The sequence below is a fragment of the Prionailurus viverrinus genome, chromosome A1 (assembly GCF_022837055.1).
Source record: "Prionailurus viverrinus isolate Anna chromosome A1, UM_Priviv_1.0, whole genome shotgun sequence".
In the NCBI taxonomy this organism is placed as follows: domain Eukaryota; kingdom Metazoa; phylum Chordata; class Mammalia; order Carnivora; family Felidae; genus Prionailurus; species Prionailurus viverrinus.
This window is the reverse complement of record NC_062561.1, coordinates 191,612,148-191,630,137: the sequence shown is the minus strand read 5'-3', so window position 1 is coordinate 191,630,137 and position 17,990 is coordinate 191,612,148. Positions and strand designations below refer to the sequence as shown.

At 42.0% G+C, this 17,990-nt stretch overlaps 1 protein-coding gene across 1 annotated transcript in view; it reads left to right on the top strand.

Annotated features, from left to right (window-relative positions):
• ITK (IL2 inducible T cell kinase) overlaps positions 1–17,990 on the top strand; it is a 58,384-nt gene that overhangs the window by 36,326 nt on the left and 4,068 nt on the right. Inside the window, exons 8-16 of the mRNA XM_047867084.1 lie at positions 1,545–1,599; positions 8,852–8,934; positions 9,771–9,904; positions 10,314–10,388; positions 10,964–11,135; positions 11,514–11,730; positions 12,647–12,711; positions 12,802–12,920; positions 16,321–16,478. Of these exons, the coding sequence (XP_047723040.1) occupies positions 1,545–1,599; positions 8,852–8,934; positions 9,771–9,904; positions 10,314–10,388; positions 10,964–11,135; positions 11,514–11,730; positions 12,647–12,711; positions 12,802–12,920; positions 16,321–16,478 (1,078 nt within the window). The remainder of the gene's footprint in view (positions 1–1,544; positions 1,600–8,851; positions 8,935–9,770; positions 9,905–10,313; positions 10,389–10,963; positions 11,136–11,513; positions 11,731–12,646; positions 12,712–12,801; positions 12,921–16,320; positions 16,479–17,990) is intronic.

The window sequence follows — 17,990 nt, the reverse complement described above, 5'->3', positions numbered from 1 at the left end:
CCTGAATTGAGGGCATGACCTTGGGCAAGTTTCCTCACCAGGCTGGATCTCAGATCCCTTTTCCTTAAAATGAAGGGTCAGACAGATGAAGGAGGCACTCTTGCTGCCCTTCCCTCCCGGTGCCTGAACTCAGGGTTGACATCCCTTTTAGATAGTGACACACTTACCTACTGAGCTCAGGTGCACATCTTTAGGCAGCTCTGATGAACTGATCAGAGCTTGCACATAAGATGAAGCCTATTTGCCATCCCGCAACTAGTTAAGTTACAAGAGCTGATGTATAAAATCAGCTGATGTATAAAATACCATTCTGTTGTATGATATTCAAAAGCTCAGGTAGGGGAGCCTGGGTGTCTCAGTGGGTTAAGCATCACACTCTTCATTTCAGCTCAGGTCATGATCTCACAGTCATGAGATGGAACCTTGTGTCAAGCCCCACATCAAGCCCCACATCCATGCTGGGCATGGACCCTGCTCGAGATTCTCTCTCTCTCTCTTCCTCTGCCCCTCCCCCATTTGCTCACATGCACATGTGCACACATGTGCTCTCTCTCACTTACTGTATTTAAAAAAAAAAAGGCTCAGATGCGTCCACTAATTCCCATATTCTGACTACTTTTTATGTTTTAATTTTTTTAAATGTTTATTTATTTATTTTGAGAGAGAGAGAGAGCAGAGGAGGAGGGGAGAGAGAGGGAGAGAGAAAATCCCAAGCAGGCTCCATGCTATCAGCGCAGAGTCCAATGTAGGGTTAGATCTCACAAATGGTGAGATTATGACCTGAGCTGAAATCACCAACTGAGCCACTCACGTGCCCCTGTGGCTACTTTCTAGTAGACAACAAGTTTGGTGAGTGGTGTTCCTTCCCATCTAAAAGTTCTCCCCTCTGAAATTTATACTATTCAAAATTGATTGTTAACTGATGACCATTCTATTTCCTCTTATCTCATAAATGGTCAGAGAGGCCAGGATGTGGCTCAAGTATTAACAGCAAAATTCAAAAACTTCATCCCTAAAAATCGTTCATATTCTTTTTACCACTTTTAAGTTTTTTTCACCAGACTCCAAAATTATAAAAGTAATTACTTTGCAGAAGACTTTGAAAATAGGTCTAAAAGAGGAAAATATTACAATTATTTTACAAGGCTAAACTTTCAAATTTGTACTCAATTGTTATAGTTGTCCTAGCATCATCCTACTTATAACCATCCACTAACTTATGAAATAGAGAAGATAAAGTTTTTATAAAACTTTCTTATGGAAAATTTCCAACATGCGTAAAAATAGAATAACATAATGGACCTCCATTATACCCAAAACCCAGCTTCAAAAATTATCTCTATTTTACCAATTCTAATTCATTTGTTCCCTTCCAGTTAAACATTTTATTACCCGGATATGGTGCATACCTTTGTTTTTAAGTTTGAATGCAGTGGTACAAATAGAAAATGACCAAATCATTTTCTAGAATTAATTACCTTTTACAAGTAAATAATTTTTAAACATTTAAGTGTCATTGACATATGACTTTCTCCTGCTTTCAGGTGGTACAATAAGAGTATCAGCCGAGACAAAGCTGAAAAACTTCTTTTGGACACAGTAAGTCTCCTTGACCTGCCTTTGACTTAAAATAAAATGAATTGTGCTTTTTTTTTCAGCCATACTATGGTTTATGCCAATGTAGTAAGTTGATATATTAGATTAACAGTGATTTTCATGTTCAGTGAAAATATTCTGGGGATTTATAGAAACTAGCATACAACAGGATAAGAAACCCATGGAGGGTCTCATGTCTTGGTATTGACATGCAACTGTCATGACAAATATAGTGGCCTTTCTGTCTGTGATGGGGAGCCATGGGGCTAGTTTTCCTTGCCTGCTTCTCTGGCTAGGTCAGGGGTGGCAGTGACTTACATGCTACTTGGTTGGGCTGTAGCCCAGGAGAAATACATCACTTGTTTTAATTTATTTTTATGCATCAGTTCTTAAGAGCCATGCAGTGTGGATAGCAGGACTGATTTTGCCCAAGGATGTCAGAATCAAGGGAGCAAGAGATGAGAAGAGAGAAAGCATGGTGTGGTGGGAAAAGTAAATGTCCTAACCGCTGTTCTGTCACCAACACAGTCTGTGGCCTTGGGGATGTTTCTTCCTCCTGGGTCTTAGTTTCTCAATGAGTACAAGACAAGAGTTGGACTAAATCAGCAATGAGTTAGCCAGGATTCATACTGTCACCCTTTGCTCCTGATCTTATGTGACACTGTTGATTGCAGTCCATGGCTTTGAGATCCTTCTCAACACAGTGCTCTAGGCAGCTGGCATCAGTTGATTGGCACTCAAGGTGAACCCTCTCTTCCTGGACCAGGAGGCCATTTGTTACTCTGTGCCAGTGCCTCTCAAATACCTGTGTTGATGGATCACTTTTTGCGGTTGTTTTTCAATTTCCAATTTGTCACAGGCTTATATTGTGTAAAATAAATAAAAATGAACTACTAGAAAAAAAAATAAAGAAGCAAGGACACAAAACCTGCAAGTTTAATTTTTTATTAGTCTTTGATTTATTAGACACAAAATTAGTCTGAGTGCTGTAAAAAATGTCTAACCGCTTTCTCTCAATTTCCCTTTCTGTCTGGTGGTGGGCCAGCAAAAATCTGCCAACTGGCACCCAACTGCAGACCACACTTTGAGTAGCACTTAAAACTGCACATTTATAGTTCTCTCAGAGAAACCAAATGTATGGAAGTATTGAGAAAAAAGTCTTCCACGGAGCAATCAATTAATTTACAAGCATATATGCCTAAAGCAGTGGTTCTTGGGCCTGTCTGCACATTAGAATCACATGGGAAACATTTTTTTAAAATACCAATGCCCAAGCCCCACACCAGATGGATTAAAACAGAATATCTAGTTGGTGGGATCTAAGCATTAATAATTCAGAGAAAAATCTCTCCAGACGAGTCTAATATTCAGACATTAATGACCCGTGCCCAACACTAGTCTTACCGATGAGACCAGCAAACTGTAGGTATGTGTTGTTGGAAACATTAGTCTCCCTGTGCCAAAATGTCAACCTTGTCCCTGCCATTGCACCATATCTTCTAGTTTGTGTTTAAAGGTTTTCCTGTCTGTAAGAAATTTAAATTAAACTGCAAATCTCTCCTGCACGGGATGAAGGTGGGGTGACCAACTCATCCTGGTTGGTCCTGGGACTGCCCCAGTTTTAAAACTGAGAGTCCTGTGCCCAGAAATCTCAGCCTCCCCTCAGTCCTAGACAAACTGGGACAGCTGGCTACCCAAACTGGTAGCCACTATTTGCCCAGTTAGTGATGAGATTTAGAGAAGGAGACCTGGGAAGGTGCCAGGAAGGGAATGAAAGTCTGTGATGGGAAGGTGGAGGGTTAATAAATATTGTTAAAGATTAATTTAAAGGCATGCAGTTTATTATTGGCATGCAATTTACTTTTGTAGAAGGGGAAACTGGTGACAGATTGATTCATTCCATCAAAGGCAAAAATAGAATTTCTGTAAGAGGAAAAGGGGAGGGGAGAAGGAAAAACCCATCGTCATACTGGGGAGCAGTGAACTTCATCTTCTTCGGGTAAGTTGCCGATTAGCAAGCTGCTAGCAAAGAGGACAAGGTGAGATGTTCTGCCCTTGGGCAGCTTGCTCTCATCAAAGAGAGCAAGTTCAGTTGTTTACGGATTTCTCAAAAGACTCTGTGTGCTTACCAGTGAGGGACACAACAGACAGCCTGCACTATGTCATCTGTCTCCGTTAGCAGCCCTCTCAGCTTCGGCGTGTGTGCACCATTTCCTTTATTAGGATATCTGGCTATAAACTCAAGTACCTTACCATTTTGCTGAGCACAGGACTAAGCACTTAGGGGTGTTTGAGATAGGATCTTTGACCTCGGCAAACTTTAGGCTGTACTGAAAAAGAAGGCAAACTGAAAAGTCAGAGGACAATCCAAGATAAACTATGAGCCTGAGGCAGGCTGGCAGTGGCCTCAGAGTTCTGAGACGACTCTGAAGAGTCAGATCTCATAGGGGGAAAGAGGAATCGATCTGAGTCATTACTGGACCCTGCTTTCTCCTTGGTTCCACATCAACTCTGCACTTCATGATTTCCTGTGGTCCCCAGTAGACCACGCATTAGAACCACTGGGAAACTTAAAAATCCAGAATCCCAGGCCCCCACCCAGACCTACAGAATCAGAATCTCCAGAGTCAGTTCCTGGGAATCTGTATTGTTTTCTAGCCAAACTTATGATGCGTATGCAGCGAGCTCAGCTCCTACTTCAGCCAAGCTATGTTACTGGATAACATAGCAAAACCTGACCAATAAGAACTAATTGAAAGGATTGCAAAATTAATTAAAAACCTGAATTATATGGAGTTTAAACAAGTGCAGTTTTGTTATTTTCAATCACACGTTGGTTAATGAAGTGTTACCCATGGAGCCCTTGAAACAGCCCACATTTAATGACAAGCTGAAGAGGTTTCCTGTTCGACAGCAGTTCCTTGGAGACACTTAAATACATTTTGCTTTCTGGGGCAGTTGAAACATTCCTCCGTGCTAATATTCTGAACTACTTTACCAAATCCTCTTTGCCTTCTTAGGTAATATAAGGGCAAACATCAGCGGGTCCCTGTATTGTCGGCTGCTTGAAACAATAGCAGAATTGTTTCATGGGTGTGTTTAGTATCTCTGTTATCTAACAAGTGTAGGACCCTTAAGAGATGGATTGATAGATTTTTATCAACTAGAGCTCCTAATGTACTGCCCCATCCACAGTTCTCCACTAGAATAGAAAGGCTTTATCTTGTTTCCGCTGCACCTAGAAACCCAAACTGTATTTATGACAAAGTAGTTACTCAACAAATATGTGTTGAATGAATAAATACATTAAATGCTTAAAAAATGTTTTTAAATTAACAACTATGCTTAAAGAGAAACTGGCTGATCAAGAGCATCACTAGGGGTTCTTTATAGAAATACAGATTCCAAACTCTAGGCCTCACCAACCAGAACCTCCGGAGGTGGCACCCAGGTGATTCTGGAAGTTACCCAAGTTTAGGAACTACAGAAAAGCATTTCCTACACCGTCCTATCCATTCATCAGATAACACCTCCTCTAAGAAGCTTCTCATGCTTTCCATCTCCCTGGCCATGGAACGTGGTTGTCTGTCCTTTGAACCTTTCTGGTGCAATGTCATTACTTCTCCAGTGGCACTGTTCTCACTCTCTCTTGGGCCTCAGCAGTTTATCTTCTGTCTTAACCCATTTAGTTAGAGAGTAAATTCCTCGCAAGCAGGGATTTCATGGCTTACAGCATCGCGCACGTGTGTTGGAGGAATTAATACCTCCAACAGACAGAATACCATAGCATATGACAACAATGGCTAATGATAGCCCTAACAGTCATTGTTCTGGTATATTCCAGGAACGGCTCTATACACTTTAATTCTCCCAACAACCTTACAAAGGGAATCTTACAGATGAGGAAAGCGAAGCTCATACATTTAAACAGGAAACAGCTGGAATTCACAGAATTATAGATTGATAGAGTAAGAATTCCCTTTGAAGAACATCTGTGTTACAAAAGAGTAAACTGAGGCCACGTTCAGAGTGTGAATCAGTGGCATAGTTCTGGACTAGAGGAGGGGTGCGTCTTCACACATATACATGCACACACACACAGTTAACAAGAGAATATATGAGCTAAGTTCTATTCTCCCATCCCATAATTCCCATCCATATATTTCACCATCTCCATGGCTTTTTCCCCTATTGTTGCCTCTTTGAAAATTAGTAAAAGGTAAACTGAAACCTTAAAAATGCCCCAAGGAACAAGGGCCCCTCTTCTGGCTAAACTGTACAAGTCAGTGCCCCCTTTGCATGATGGTGATATGAACAAAGACCCTTTACAGTGTTCTTAGTGGTTGTGACTTCCTCTGAGCCCTTTGCAGGAAGTAAGTGGTAAGGCACATGCTGGATGCCTCATTTTCCTCAGAACTCTAGACTGCCTCAGCCCCACATGAGAGTTTCCTGTCGCCCTCACTGAATGCCACCTAGAGCAAGTATGATGGGGGAAGAGCTCTGAACCTCCCCTGCTTAGCCGAGCTGCCTGCAAACATTACCTCCCCTTTTTCTCACGTCTGTGGATTACTCTTGTTCACAGCTGGGCCCCACTCTGATTACGGTTTTGTTTTGTTTTAAAAAAAATAATGGCTTCTTTGGGAGAATAAGAACAACAACAAAACATCACTAATTAAATAGAAGAGATGTTCACGTTCCCCTCTTCACAAACATTTGATAAACGTCTGGGGGTTTTTTGGTCTGTTTCTTCCCCTTTTAGAATAAGATATGCAGATAAAATCTTCCCCTGCTGAAGTTTTGTTCCTTCCTGCCTTGAGTTTAACACATCCCATTCTAATGAGGCAAGAGCAAAAGCTTCATTATTTGATAAAGGGGGAAATCTCTGAAGATAAGCTATGCTACATGTAATGCATGAACGAATATCACAAAAGTGGTTTGATCAAAAGAAGCCAGACACAGGTGCACCATTCACAGTAGCCGTAAGGTGGACACAGCCCAAATGTCCATCCATTGATGAACAGGTAAACAAAATGTGATACATCCGTACGATGGAATATTATTCAGCCATAAAAAGGAATGGAGGACTGATACATGCTACAACTTGGGTAAATCTTGGAAAACAATATGCTACCTGTAAGGAGCCAGGCACAAAAGACCACATATTATATTATTTCATTTACATGAAAGGCCTAGAGCAGGCAAATCTATGGAAACAGAAAGCATATTAGTGTGGCCAGGGTGCAAATAGAAGTATATTTTGAGAGTAATGAAAATGTTCTAAAATTGGATTGTAGTGATGGTGACACAACTCTGTAAATTTACTAAATATCATTGGATTGTACACTTGAAACGGGAGAATGTCATGGTATGTAAATTGTACCTCAAAAGCTATTTTTATTTATTTATTTGTTTATTTATTTATTTATAAAAGCTCTTTTATTTGTTTTATCTTATTTTTTATTTGAGAGAGAGAGAGAGAGAGAGAGCAGGAGAGAGAGGCTGAGGGAAAGAGAGAAAATCTTAAGCAGGCTCCACACTGAGTTTTACTACTGTTTAAAGATAGAGACTACTCATCAGGATATTACAAATAGGAGCTATATGTTCAGCTAAGTCAGTGGAGCCCAAACCTGCAAGTCAGTAAGAATTGCACAGCAGGTGCCTTTGGGTGGCTCAGTCATGTGAATGTCTGACTCTTGATTTTAGCTCAAGTCATGATCTCCTGGTTCATGGGATCGATCCCTGCATCAGGCTTGGTGCTGACAGTGTGGAGCCTGCCTGGGATTCTCTTACTCCCTCTCTCTGCCCTTCCCACCCTCCTTCAAAATAAATAAAACTTTTTTTTTTTTTTTTTTTTTTAAGAATCACAAGGCAAGCTTCTAAAAAGTTCACGAACCAGGTTGCCAGTCCTGGTGATTCAAAGGTCATATGAATGCGGTGAAGCACGGTTAGGTGTTTGTTGTTTTGTTTTGTCTTGTTCTGTGCTTCAGATTCAGGTGATTGTGATAATCAACAAAGTTTGGGACACAGGAGTATAGGGAGTGAGGCCAGATCAGTAGTTCTCAACCGGGGTGATTTTGTCCCCCAGGGACAACTTGGCAGTGTCTGACATCCAGTTGATAGAAGCCAGGGATGATGCTAAACATCCTATAATGCTGAGATTCTAGGGTACAAACAGTTAGCATGGCCATCTGTGTGTATTGCTTTCACGGTGTGTAGACAATCCACTTTGGGGATGGAGAGGATTTGGGGATGGAGGGGCTTGCATCGTTCTAAATCGAACATACTGTGCTCCATATGCTACCAGTCTATGTGGCTCACACATGAGGCTCATGTGTTTCTCTGGCCTTCACTTGTGGCCCTCTCTATGTTGAAGTTAAGTAACTCATAGTAATAGCTTTTGCAAATATTACCAGCACGCATTTACAGCTGGGCAGAAACACAGCATTAGATGTGATGTACTCAAAACAGAGTTCAGATTGTAACGTTTCCACCAGGAATGAATAAATTGGCATATCCATTTGCTTGTGCTTGATTCATTAGCACCGGCAAAACTGTCAAGGGGAGTGAAGAGCACAGTCTTGGGGCTTTTCCTTTTCTCCACTTCCCTCATGCAACCAGGAACTTCATGTTTTTTTCTCCTTTTGCCCTGCAGCAAAATCAGCACTCTAGAAAGGGCCTGATAAATACGTTCCCATGAAGAAACTGACAAAGCTTCCAGGTCAGAAAGCTTTGTGTCCTTGGAGGGGAATGGAGAAGTGGTTTCTAACATTTGTTGCGCAGAGTTACCCTGGAGCAGCAGAATAAGCATGGCCTTTGCTCACATGCCACGTTCAAGGTTCAAATCCCAGGTCCACCGCGTACTAGTTGCAGATGGTGGGAAAGTCATGGAAGCTCTGTGGCACTCAGTGTCCTCATCAGTAAATTGAGGATGTGACGTCTAGACTGCAGTGTTGTGGTGAGGGTTGGACAATATCTGTAATGAGGCTGGTACATGGTGAGCTCCAAAAGGGCAGCCTTGCATTTATCTGTCTTCATGCACTGCTTATGTCATCACCAGAAGTCTCTGATCCATGGTAGGACCTTAAGAAATACCTGTTGCTTGAGCAGGTGAAATGCTAGCCATTATTGCTGAAATTCTGCTCTGTGCAAAGCTGGCCTATAGTATTTTCTCCTTTCACAGACAAGAAAGTAGAGCTGGACGCAGGAGCCGGGTTTCCTGGGATCACTAACCTTCTGTATTTTCTAACCATTCCAGGCCAAAGAAGGAGCCTTCATGGTACGAGATTCCAGGACTCCAGGAACTTACACCGTGTCTGTTTTCACTAAAGCCGTTGTAAGGTACGGTGCTAACTCAGCTCAGCAAAGTGGGAAGAGATAGTCCTGAGGTGGGTGAGCAATAGGCCACACACAGCACTGTCAGACAGGGCAAGAGCTAGAGGGGTGGCTCGAAACAGTGTGCTTTTGATGATCCCTCTGAGAAAATCAAGGCCAGGGAGATTAAGGACATCGTTGAAGTCATTTTCCTGGAGAGTGACAGAGCTGGGTCCAGACGCCACTGTCTCTCCTAAATTAGCATCCCTGCGTGCAGAGCTCTAAAGAAATAAAATACTTGACTCTGCATTTGATGCGTTTATCATTTAACCCACAGCTAACAAAGAAGATACTTTCAGCCAGAAGCGAGAAGATATGTATTTAGTTCTGGCTCTGCTAACAAAGCTACCTACCATTTACTGAGTCCTTACCATGTGTCTGAACCCTACAGACTGTTTCTGATCCTAATCAGCTCTGAAGGCAGGTATTACTATGCTCCTTTCCATTGAAGAAACCGAGGCTCAGACAGCTGATGGTGCCTCTCTGAGACAATGGAGCTCAAGTGGCCATGTTCCAGCTGGCTGACTGCAAGACCCTTATGCTGTCTGCCCCGCTCCATACCTCTGTTTCCTCCTCTGTAAAAAAATATCTAAGAGCCAATCCAGATCTCAAATTCTATTGTAATTAAAAAATAAGTAACAACAAAGCAGTTTGGCAATAAGCAAAGTCCAGTAAGGATTAATATCTGCCATCCTTCTGAGAGGGTAAAAAACAAAGCTCATACGAAGCTGATACCAGTAGACATTTTTGTGTCTAAACATTGCTTCTTAATAATCACTGCATTTATGCTTCTTTTGTTTAAGTGAGAACAACCCCTGTATCAAGCATTATCACATCAAGGAAACTAATGATAACCCCAAGCGATATTATGTGGCTGAAAAGTATGTGTTTGATTCCATCCCTCTCCTCATCAATTACCACCAACACAATGGAGGAGGTAAGTTCTAAAGGACAAGGCCAGGGCGGGGGCGGTGGGGATGGGGGGCACTCACTGGGGAACTTGGGAAAAAAAATGACAAATTCCCAGCCGGGTTTCTTCATCACAGGCAAACTGACCATAAATAATAACTAAATCTACAAATAGAAAAGAATGCCGAATATTTGATCATATTGCATGTTTTCCACTAGCAAATTCTGTGGTTAGACTCATGGGATTTCACCACCTGCCCATCTGTTTTTATGACTCTTATTGGAGGGAGTGTGATATCAGTGACTGGGTGTTGGGATTTGTTTTCCAGAATAAAAATAGCTTTTGCACTGGGTTATTTTTTTTTCCTGGTGGTTTAATTTGAACAGTTGCTATAGTAAAGCTCTAACTGCCACCTTTCACTTTTTAATCAACCCAGGTCTGGTCACTCGACTCCGGTATCCAGTTTGTTCCTGGAGGCAGAAAGCCCCAGTCACAGCAGGACTGAGATATGGTGAGCAGTGCGTTCAGGACTGTCATATCACATCCCTAAAGGTCTGGGGCAAATTCTGAATGGGCTTTCCATGTATGTAATTCTTCCCCAGACTTAAAAACGACCATTTGGGGCGCCTGGGTGGCTCAGTCAGTTGAGCGGCCAACTTTGGATGAGATCAACTTAGGATGAGATCATGACCTGAGGTGAAGTCGGATGCTTAACCAACTGAGCCACTCAGGTGCCCCAACAATAAAACATTTTCAATCAGGTAGAGAAAAATAGTTGAGGCGTTGCAAGAACCCTTTCATTTACTTTCTTTGAGATCTTAATTAATGCCATTTTCCTTCCTCTTTCCATGTAATCTCTCCCCACAAACATTTTTCATGGTTTTAAATGCATATCCTATGTTATTATTAGCAGGGTGGAAATAACTTTAAGATCTAAGTTCTAAGTCTAAAGCTTATACTATTTGCCATCTTTAGGTTATATTATCAAGAAGATAACATGCTATCTAGGGCTATTAGTCTTCTTGTAGCCCTATACCTCATATCTACTCCTTGCCAACCCTGGAAAACTCTCTTTCTCTCTTCTAGGGAAATGGGTGATTGATCCCTCAGAGCTCACTTTTGTACAGGAAATTGGCAGTGGGCAGTTTGGGTTGGTGCATCTTGGCTACTGGCTCAACAAGGACAAGGTGGCCATCAAAACCATTCAAGAAGGGGCTATGTCGGAAGAGGACTTCATAGAGGAGGCTGAAGTCATGATGTGAGTGGCCAAAACAAGAGTACACAAAGATGTCTTCAGGATGATGTTCTGTGCTGTGTTCTTTAAATACCATTTTGCCGCCATGTTATGCCATTTTGCTGCTCAAATCTAGCAATGGTTTCCAATGGCATGGAGACTAAAATCAAACTCTTCACCATGGTCTATATCCTGTCATGGTCTTCCTCTGTCCACTGCCCAGTCTCATCTCCTACCCATCTCTCCTCTGGTCCATGATGTGCCAGCCACACTGACCACCATTTGTCCTCACACACACCATTTAACTTCTCACCATCCTTCAGGTCATTTTTGTTTAGGGGAAGGAGTGTGTTTGGGGGAGACTGACTTTAGACCATCTCACCCCTTGCCTTTTTCCTCCAGGAAACTCTCTCACCCCAAACTGGTGCAGCTGTATGGGGTATGCCTAGAGCAGGCCCCCATCTGCCTGGTGTTTGAGTTCATGGAGCATGGCTGCCTGTCGGATTACCTGCGCAACCAGCGAGGACTCTTTGCTGCAGAAACCCTGCTGGGCATGTGCCTGGACGTGTGTGAGGGCATGGCCTACCTGGAAGAGGCATGTGTCATCCACAGAGACCTGGTAAGAGGATGCGGGGCAAACAACTATAGGTTCAGGATGAAGGGGTGTGTCCCCCTGAAATGTACAGCTACCCAGACTGGGAATAAATTGATAAATAACAAGTCACAGACCGTCTTCCTTCCCCTCTCAATTTCTACCCACTTGGGGATGCCCTAGTAGGACTTAGATCTAGGCTCTCATCCCAGCCCTGCTTCTAACTTGTACCCCCTGAGTCTGAGTTTACATTCTTCCAAAATGAAACATATAGCCTCTCCTTCGTAACCTCTCTGTGCCTCAGTTTCCTCTTGGTAAAATTCTCAAACTATTATCCAAGGATCTACTACAGTCACATTGGGGTGATGCTAAAACCATCCTCAGAATCTCTGGGGGTTGGAGCTCAGAAATATTCATTTTACCATATCCCCCTTGGGATTTGTAGGCACATTTAAAATTTGAAAAAAAGAAAAAATAATAAAATAAAATTTGTAAAGAGAATGGAGTCTTTTATCACTAAGTGCACAATTCTGTGATACTAATTAGAGACTAGGTACTCTCCTTATTGAGGAATAGTTTAAAGAGGATTAGCAACCTCAAAACATTCTTATTTTAGTCAAATGGGTGACAGTTTCTTCATTACCATCCCTAATGTTAACATTTCCTATTGCATCAGGTTGCATTAGAACACATAATGAAACCAACACATATCGTTGGTTAAACACCACCATGGGTTTCTCTTCTAATTAGAATCCCAGGAATAAAACTAAAAGACCAAACTTACTCATCCTGATAAGGGATCTTACACATTTAACTTTTTAGCTAACTCCTGTCAGCTGCTAGTGAAGCTTAATTAGCATCTGTAAAGCTCCTGAGTGCCCTTGTATACTGCTTATCCACCAACCGTTTTCCTTTCTCTTTTGTTTGCCTGTCTCCATTCCAGGCTGCCAGAAATTGTTTAGTGGGAGAAAACCAAGTTATCAAGGTGTCCGACTTTGGGATGACAAGGTAATACGGGGACGTGGTGCCAGCAAAGTCTCAGGAACGAGACCCAGGCCCCCAGAACATTCAGACATTCTTTCTCCCCTCTCTACCCAGGTTCGTCCTTGATGATCAATACACCAGTTCCACAGGCACCAAGTTCCCAGTGAAGTGGGCATCCCCGGAAGTCTTCTCCTTCAGTCGCTATAGCAGCAAGTCAGATGTGTGGTCATTTGGTGAGTGTCCCTCTGTCCCCACACCCACAGGATCCAGGACTGCCAGCCAGCTGTTTGACTTGTCAGATCCAGGCAACTGTACTTGCCCAGGACTCTGGGTGATGAAGGGCATCCCACTGATAGTCTGTGTGTGATAACAGCTCTGAAAAGTATGAAGGAGGCTTATTGTTGCATTTGGTCTTAGAGATCTTTGAAATGGGGGGTAAAATGAGAACGGAAATGTGAGTTCCGGTGACAGCTTCTGTGAGATCAAAAGCTGGAGGAGTGAGGAGACTAGAATATGAGTTCCTTGAAGACCAGGACCATATTTTGTTCAAAATTATATTTTCACACTTAACTCTCAATAAATATTTTACTCATTTATTCAACAACAATTTATTGAACATCTACTATAAGCCAGGGCTAATCTAGGTACTCATGATGCAGTGGTGCCTGTATATGAAAGACTCCTATTCTCTTGGAGGTAAATTTTAGAGAGAGACAGATAACAATCATGTAAACAAGCTAATAGTTATGTATGTAAGACAAAGTCACATAGTAATAAATGCTATGAATAAAACAAAACAGTAATGGGATAGAAACTGACTAGGATGGAGGGTCTGTTTTAAACTTTTTTTTAATGTTTACTTATTTTTGAGAGAGAAAGCACAAGCAGGAGAGGGGCAGAGAGAGAGGAAGACAGAATCCCAAGCAGGCTCTGCGCTGTCAGCACAAAGCCCAACATGGGGCTCAAACCCATGAACTGTGAGATTATGAGCCGAGCCAAAGTCGGATGCTCACCCTCCTGAGCCACCCAGGCAAGAGGGTCGGTTTAAATACCATAGTCTGGGAAGGCCTCTCCAAGGAAGTGACCCTTGAGCACAGATCTGAATGATGAGAGAGAACCATCTCCATTTGGAGATCCAGGGATCTTCATTGCTTTACAAAAAAACAGCAATTATAGAAATGTGGTGTGTCCAAAGGAAAGAGAGGTGCTGTCTTACTGAGAGAAGAGTAGACAATGAACTTGGCAGTCCATGATAAGGGATCAGAATTCCTGATAAGTGTAAATGGGCATGAATGAAAGGCCAGAATGAATGATGTCGGTATGGCAGAAAATACTAAATATTCTTGCTGGTTTTGTCATATTATCCTAAGCCATAGTTTGTGTGTACTAAACTATGCACAACTGTACACAAACTATACACAAACTACTAAACTATATGCAAAAACATACCAGACAATCTCTTTGATTTGGATTATAAGGGTTATAGTTTGGAAAGAAATGAGTTGGAGTTTGATTTTGCCATTGTGCATGAAGGGAATGTTTGCCAAGTGTATTGACCTAGAGTACCAGGGAGAAACTGACTAATTAAATCTCTTAAGATAACTAGTTTTGAAGTCTTCCCAGCATTTTAGAATATCCAGTTCCAACAATCAAGTGGTTTGTTAATTTTTGGTTCTTCTGAACTGTTCCTTAAAACAGCTTTCCTGTTCAACAGCCTAGCTAAGATTTTGTTACTCAAATTTAAGTTATAGAACGAACTTGGAAGAAATAAAACTGCACCAGAGCCATCGCAGAAGATTCTTTTTTCCCCAAGTACCTCTACAATGGGGAAAGGTATGGCCGATGTGTAGCCACTCTCTATGAGGGATGCAGCTGGTCACGCCGCACCGAGCCACACGTTTGTAGCCATGGCTGCTTTGTCACATCCACCAGCCAACTCTGCATGAGGCCTTTTCTGCCATAGGTTGTCAGTTGTGAATTTTCTGTTGCATCTTATAATTAGAAGGTTGCGCTTCAGTCCATGCCTGCCTGAGATGTGCCCCCTTAGTATCCAAAACCGAGCCTGCTTGATAGAAGCAGGGTAGAGAGGGTAGATCACAGGAGCGGCAAGCCTGAGAGACAGAAACCTGGGTGGACTGAGAACTTGATGCCTGCCTCAAGACCACTGAGATTTGTTATGCATTTTAATGCTTTTGCCCTAATTAGCTGTGCTATTTTAAGCAAGTCAAGTAAGCTCTTTGGGCCTTCCTCAGTTTCCAATCAATGCGTTGCAAGGTTGGCATGAAAGCAATTGTTTTCAAATGAGCTTCCAGCAGCAGACCTTATTCACAGTCAGGTTCCAAATTTCCAGAACTCCTGAGATGCCTCTGAAGACCCCTTAGAAATCCTGATCCAGAGGTCTGGGCTGGGGGCCCAGGATCTGCCATTTGAACAAACTTCTGAGGTGATTTTTATTCAGACGTCTTGGGAATCATACTTGGGAAAACTCTGCCCTAAGAATCTCTGAAATATGCTCTGAAAACCAAGGAAAGTGGTTATCGGCAAGCTCTCTTCCCACTCTGACATCCTATGAATATATTGGTACAAAATAAAACTGGGTGGGACATTTCTTCTGAAGACAGAAGAGGAAAGGGTTTAAATCAGTGGTCAAAAATGGACAACTTGAAGATATTTTTTGTTCTGTCTACACAGTATTTTACTTTTTTTTTTTTCTTGGTGTTTATTTTACGAGAGAAAGAGAGAGCATGAGCAGGGGAGGAGCAGAGACAGAGAGGGAGAGAGAGAGAATCCCAAGAAGGCTACATGCTGTCAGTGCACGCCCTGATGTGGGGCTCGATCCCACAAACTGTGAGATCATGACCTGAGCCTAAATCAAGAGTTGGATGCTTAACCGTCTAAGCAACCAGGCACCCTCACAATATTTTAAAAAATCAAATTGTATTTCTATTTTAAAACTTTCAGGTGCCTGGGTGGCTCAGTCGGTTAAGCGGCCGACTTCAGCTCAGGTCATGATCTCGCGGTCCGTCAGTTTGAGCCCCGCGTCGGGCTCTGTGCTGACAGTTCAGAGCCTGGAGCCTGTTCCAGATTCTGTGTCTCCCTCTCTCTGACCCTCCCCTGTTCATGCTCTGTCTCTCCCTGTCTCAAAAATAAATAAAACGTTAAAAAATTTTATTTTAAAACTCTCAATTTATGACTTCTTTTTAAAAACACAGAAAAAGCTGCAATACTGAGCCCTCATCCCCATGTGCCCTATGTTGGCTGGAGCTAAATCACAACTGTCCTCTGAAGACAGAATTTGACCCTCAGTTCTCTACAGTCTGTCCTAGTCCCCATTCCAGCACATCTCACCCACTCCATTCATTTACATGATGTGTAACATTTCAGTTTGCATCCCCTGCAACTTTTAGTAGTAACATTTGAGTTAGCTATAACAAAGGGCTGAGCTTGAAAGTTCTTCATCACTAGAAAGACTGGGAAATCTCTGTTCTTTAGAAATACAGCTCAGATGGCTTGCTATTATACTTCCTGAAGATAGGGACTTGAACCTTAATGTCAAGGAAATTTCAATTTCTAGATGTACGTTTGGTTGCTGTTTGTGAACTGTAGCTGTGCTGCACTCCCCGTTTCTTGTAGGTGTGCTGATGTGGGAAGTCTTCAGTGAAGGCAAAATCCCGTATGAAAACCGAAGCAACTCAGAGGTGGTGGAAGATATCTCTACTGGATTTCGCTTATACAAGCCCCGGCTGGCCTCCTCAAATATCTACCAGATCATGAATCATTGCTGGAAAGAGGTCAGTAAAGGAAGTGGTTTCCCCCTGCCTCATCATCGACAACGTTAGGGTCTGTCACATTCTCTAGAGAAAGGGAGCCTCTTAGAGGATAAGAAGCAGGTAAGGCTGAAGTAGAGTAGCAAGAAAGTGAGTTGGAGTGTCTACTAACTAAAGAGGTTGCCCATCCCTCAAAGAGCTGGCAGTGACCTGAAATATTATTTGATCTGCAGTAAAATTTCACAAGCCAAACACTGTTAGAGGAAGAGGGGGTCAGACCTGTGCCAATATGCCAATTTTCTGAGAAAAGACGTCCATGACATCATAAAACCATCAAGTACACATGAAGTTAGCTCGTAAATTGGTGAGCAGAAGTTCACATGTGCTGTGCAAATATTAAAATGACTTAATTAGGGGGCCCCTGGGTGACTCAGTTGGTTGAGTGTCCGACTTCAACTCAGGTTTTGATCTCGTGGTTCATGAGTTCAAGCCCCACGTGGGCTCGTTGCTGTCAGCACAGACCCCACTTCAGGTCCTCTGCCCCCCCACCCCTCCCCCACTTGTGCTCTCTCTCTCCCTCTCTCAAAAATAAATAAAACATGTAAAATAAAATAAAATAAAGAGTTCATTTTATTTGTTCAACAATTTAGACTGAAAAACCAATTACTCTGCACCATCCCAGATGCCTCAATTATCCCATGCTTGGGTTGCAGGCTATATCTTAAGCCACGTCAGCATGAGTCTTAGATGTCCTTTGGATGAGTTAGAAAGTTTTAAAGTTCAATGACAATTAAAATCTGCTGAACAGAGAATTAACACAAATTCAGATTGTTGAAGGGTAATAAGGTGGAATTAAGAAAGTATAGGATACTTAGACTTTGTCCTAGCTTTGCCACTCCTTAGTCATTAATCTTGGGCAATTCTCTGAACCTCCTTTTTCTTACTCATAAGAGAATTAAATAATGCTTGATCTGTAAGTTCACAGAGGCTTTGTATTCAGAAACAAACAATGAAGACATAAAGAAAAGCGCAAAACAAATCCAGTCCAACTTCACGAGAATTAAATGCTGTAATAATTATGATAGCTGAAATTTACTTAGCACTTTTTTTCTTTTTTTAACTCTTTTATTGATTTTTAAGCTAATAGACTTTATTGTTTAGAAGTTTTCGATTTACAGGAAAAAATGAGCAAATAGTACAGAGAGTTCCCATATACCTCCCCCCTCCATGAGTAACATTTTGCGTTAGTGTGGTGCATTTGTTACGATTAATCAACCACTACTTATACATTAAAGATCATGGTTTGCATTAAGATTCATTCTTTGTGCTGTACAGTTCTAGGAGTTTTGACAAATATACAATATTATATATCTACCATTATAGTATCATACAGAATAGTTTCACTGCCTTCAAATCCAGTGGGCTTTCATCTATTTATCCATTCCTTTCTTCTGTCCAAACCCCTGGCAACTATTGATCTTACTGACCAAGTTTCACCTTTCCCAGAATGTCATATAGTTGAAGTCATATAATGTG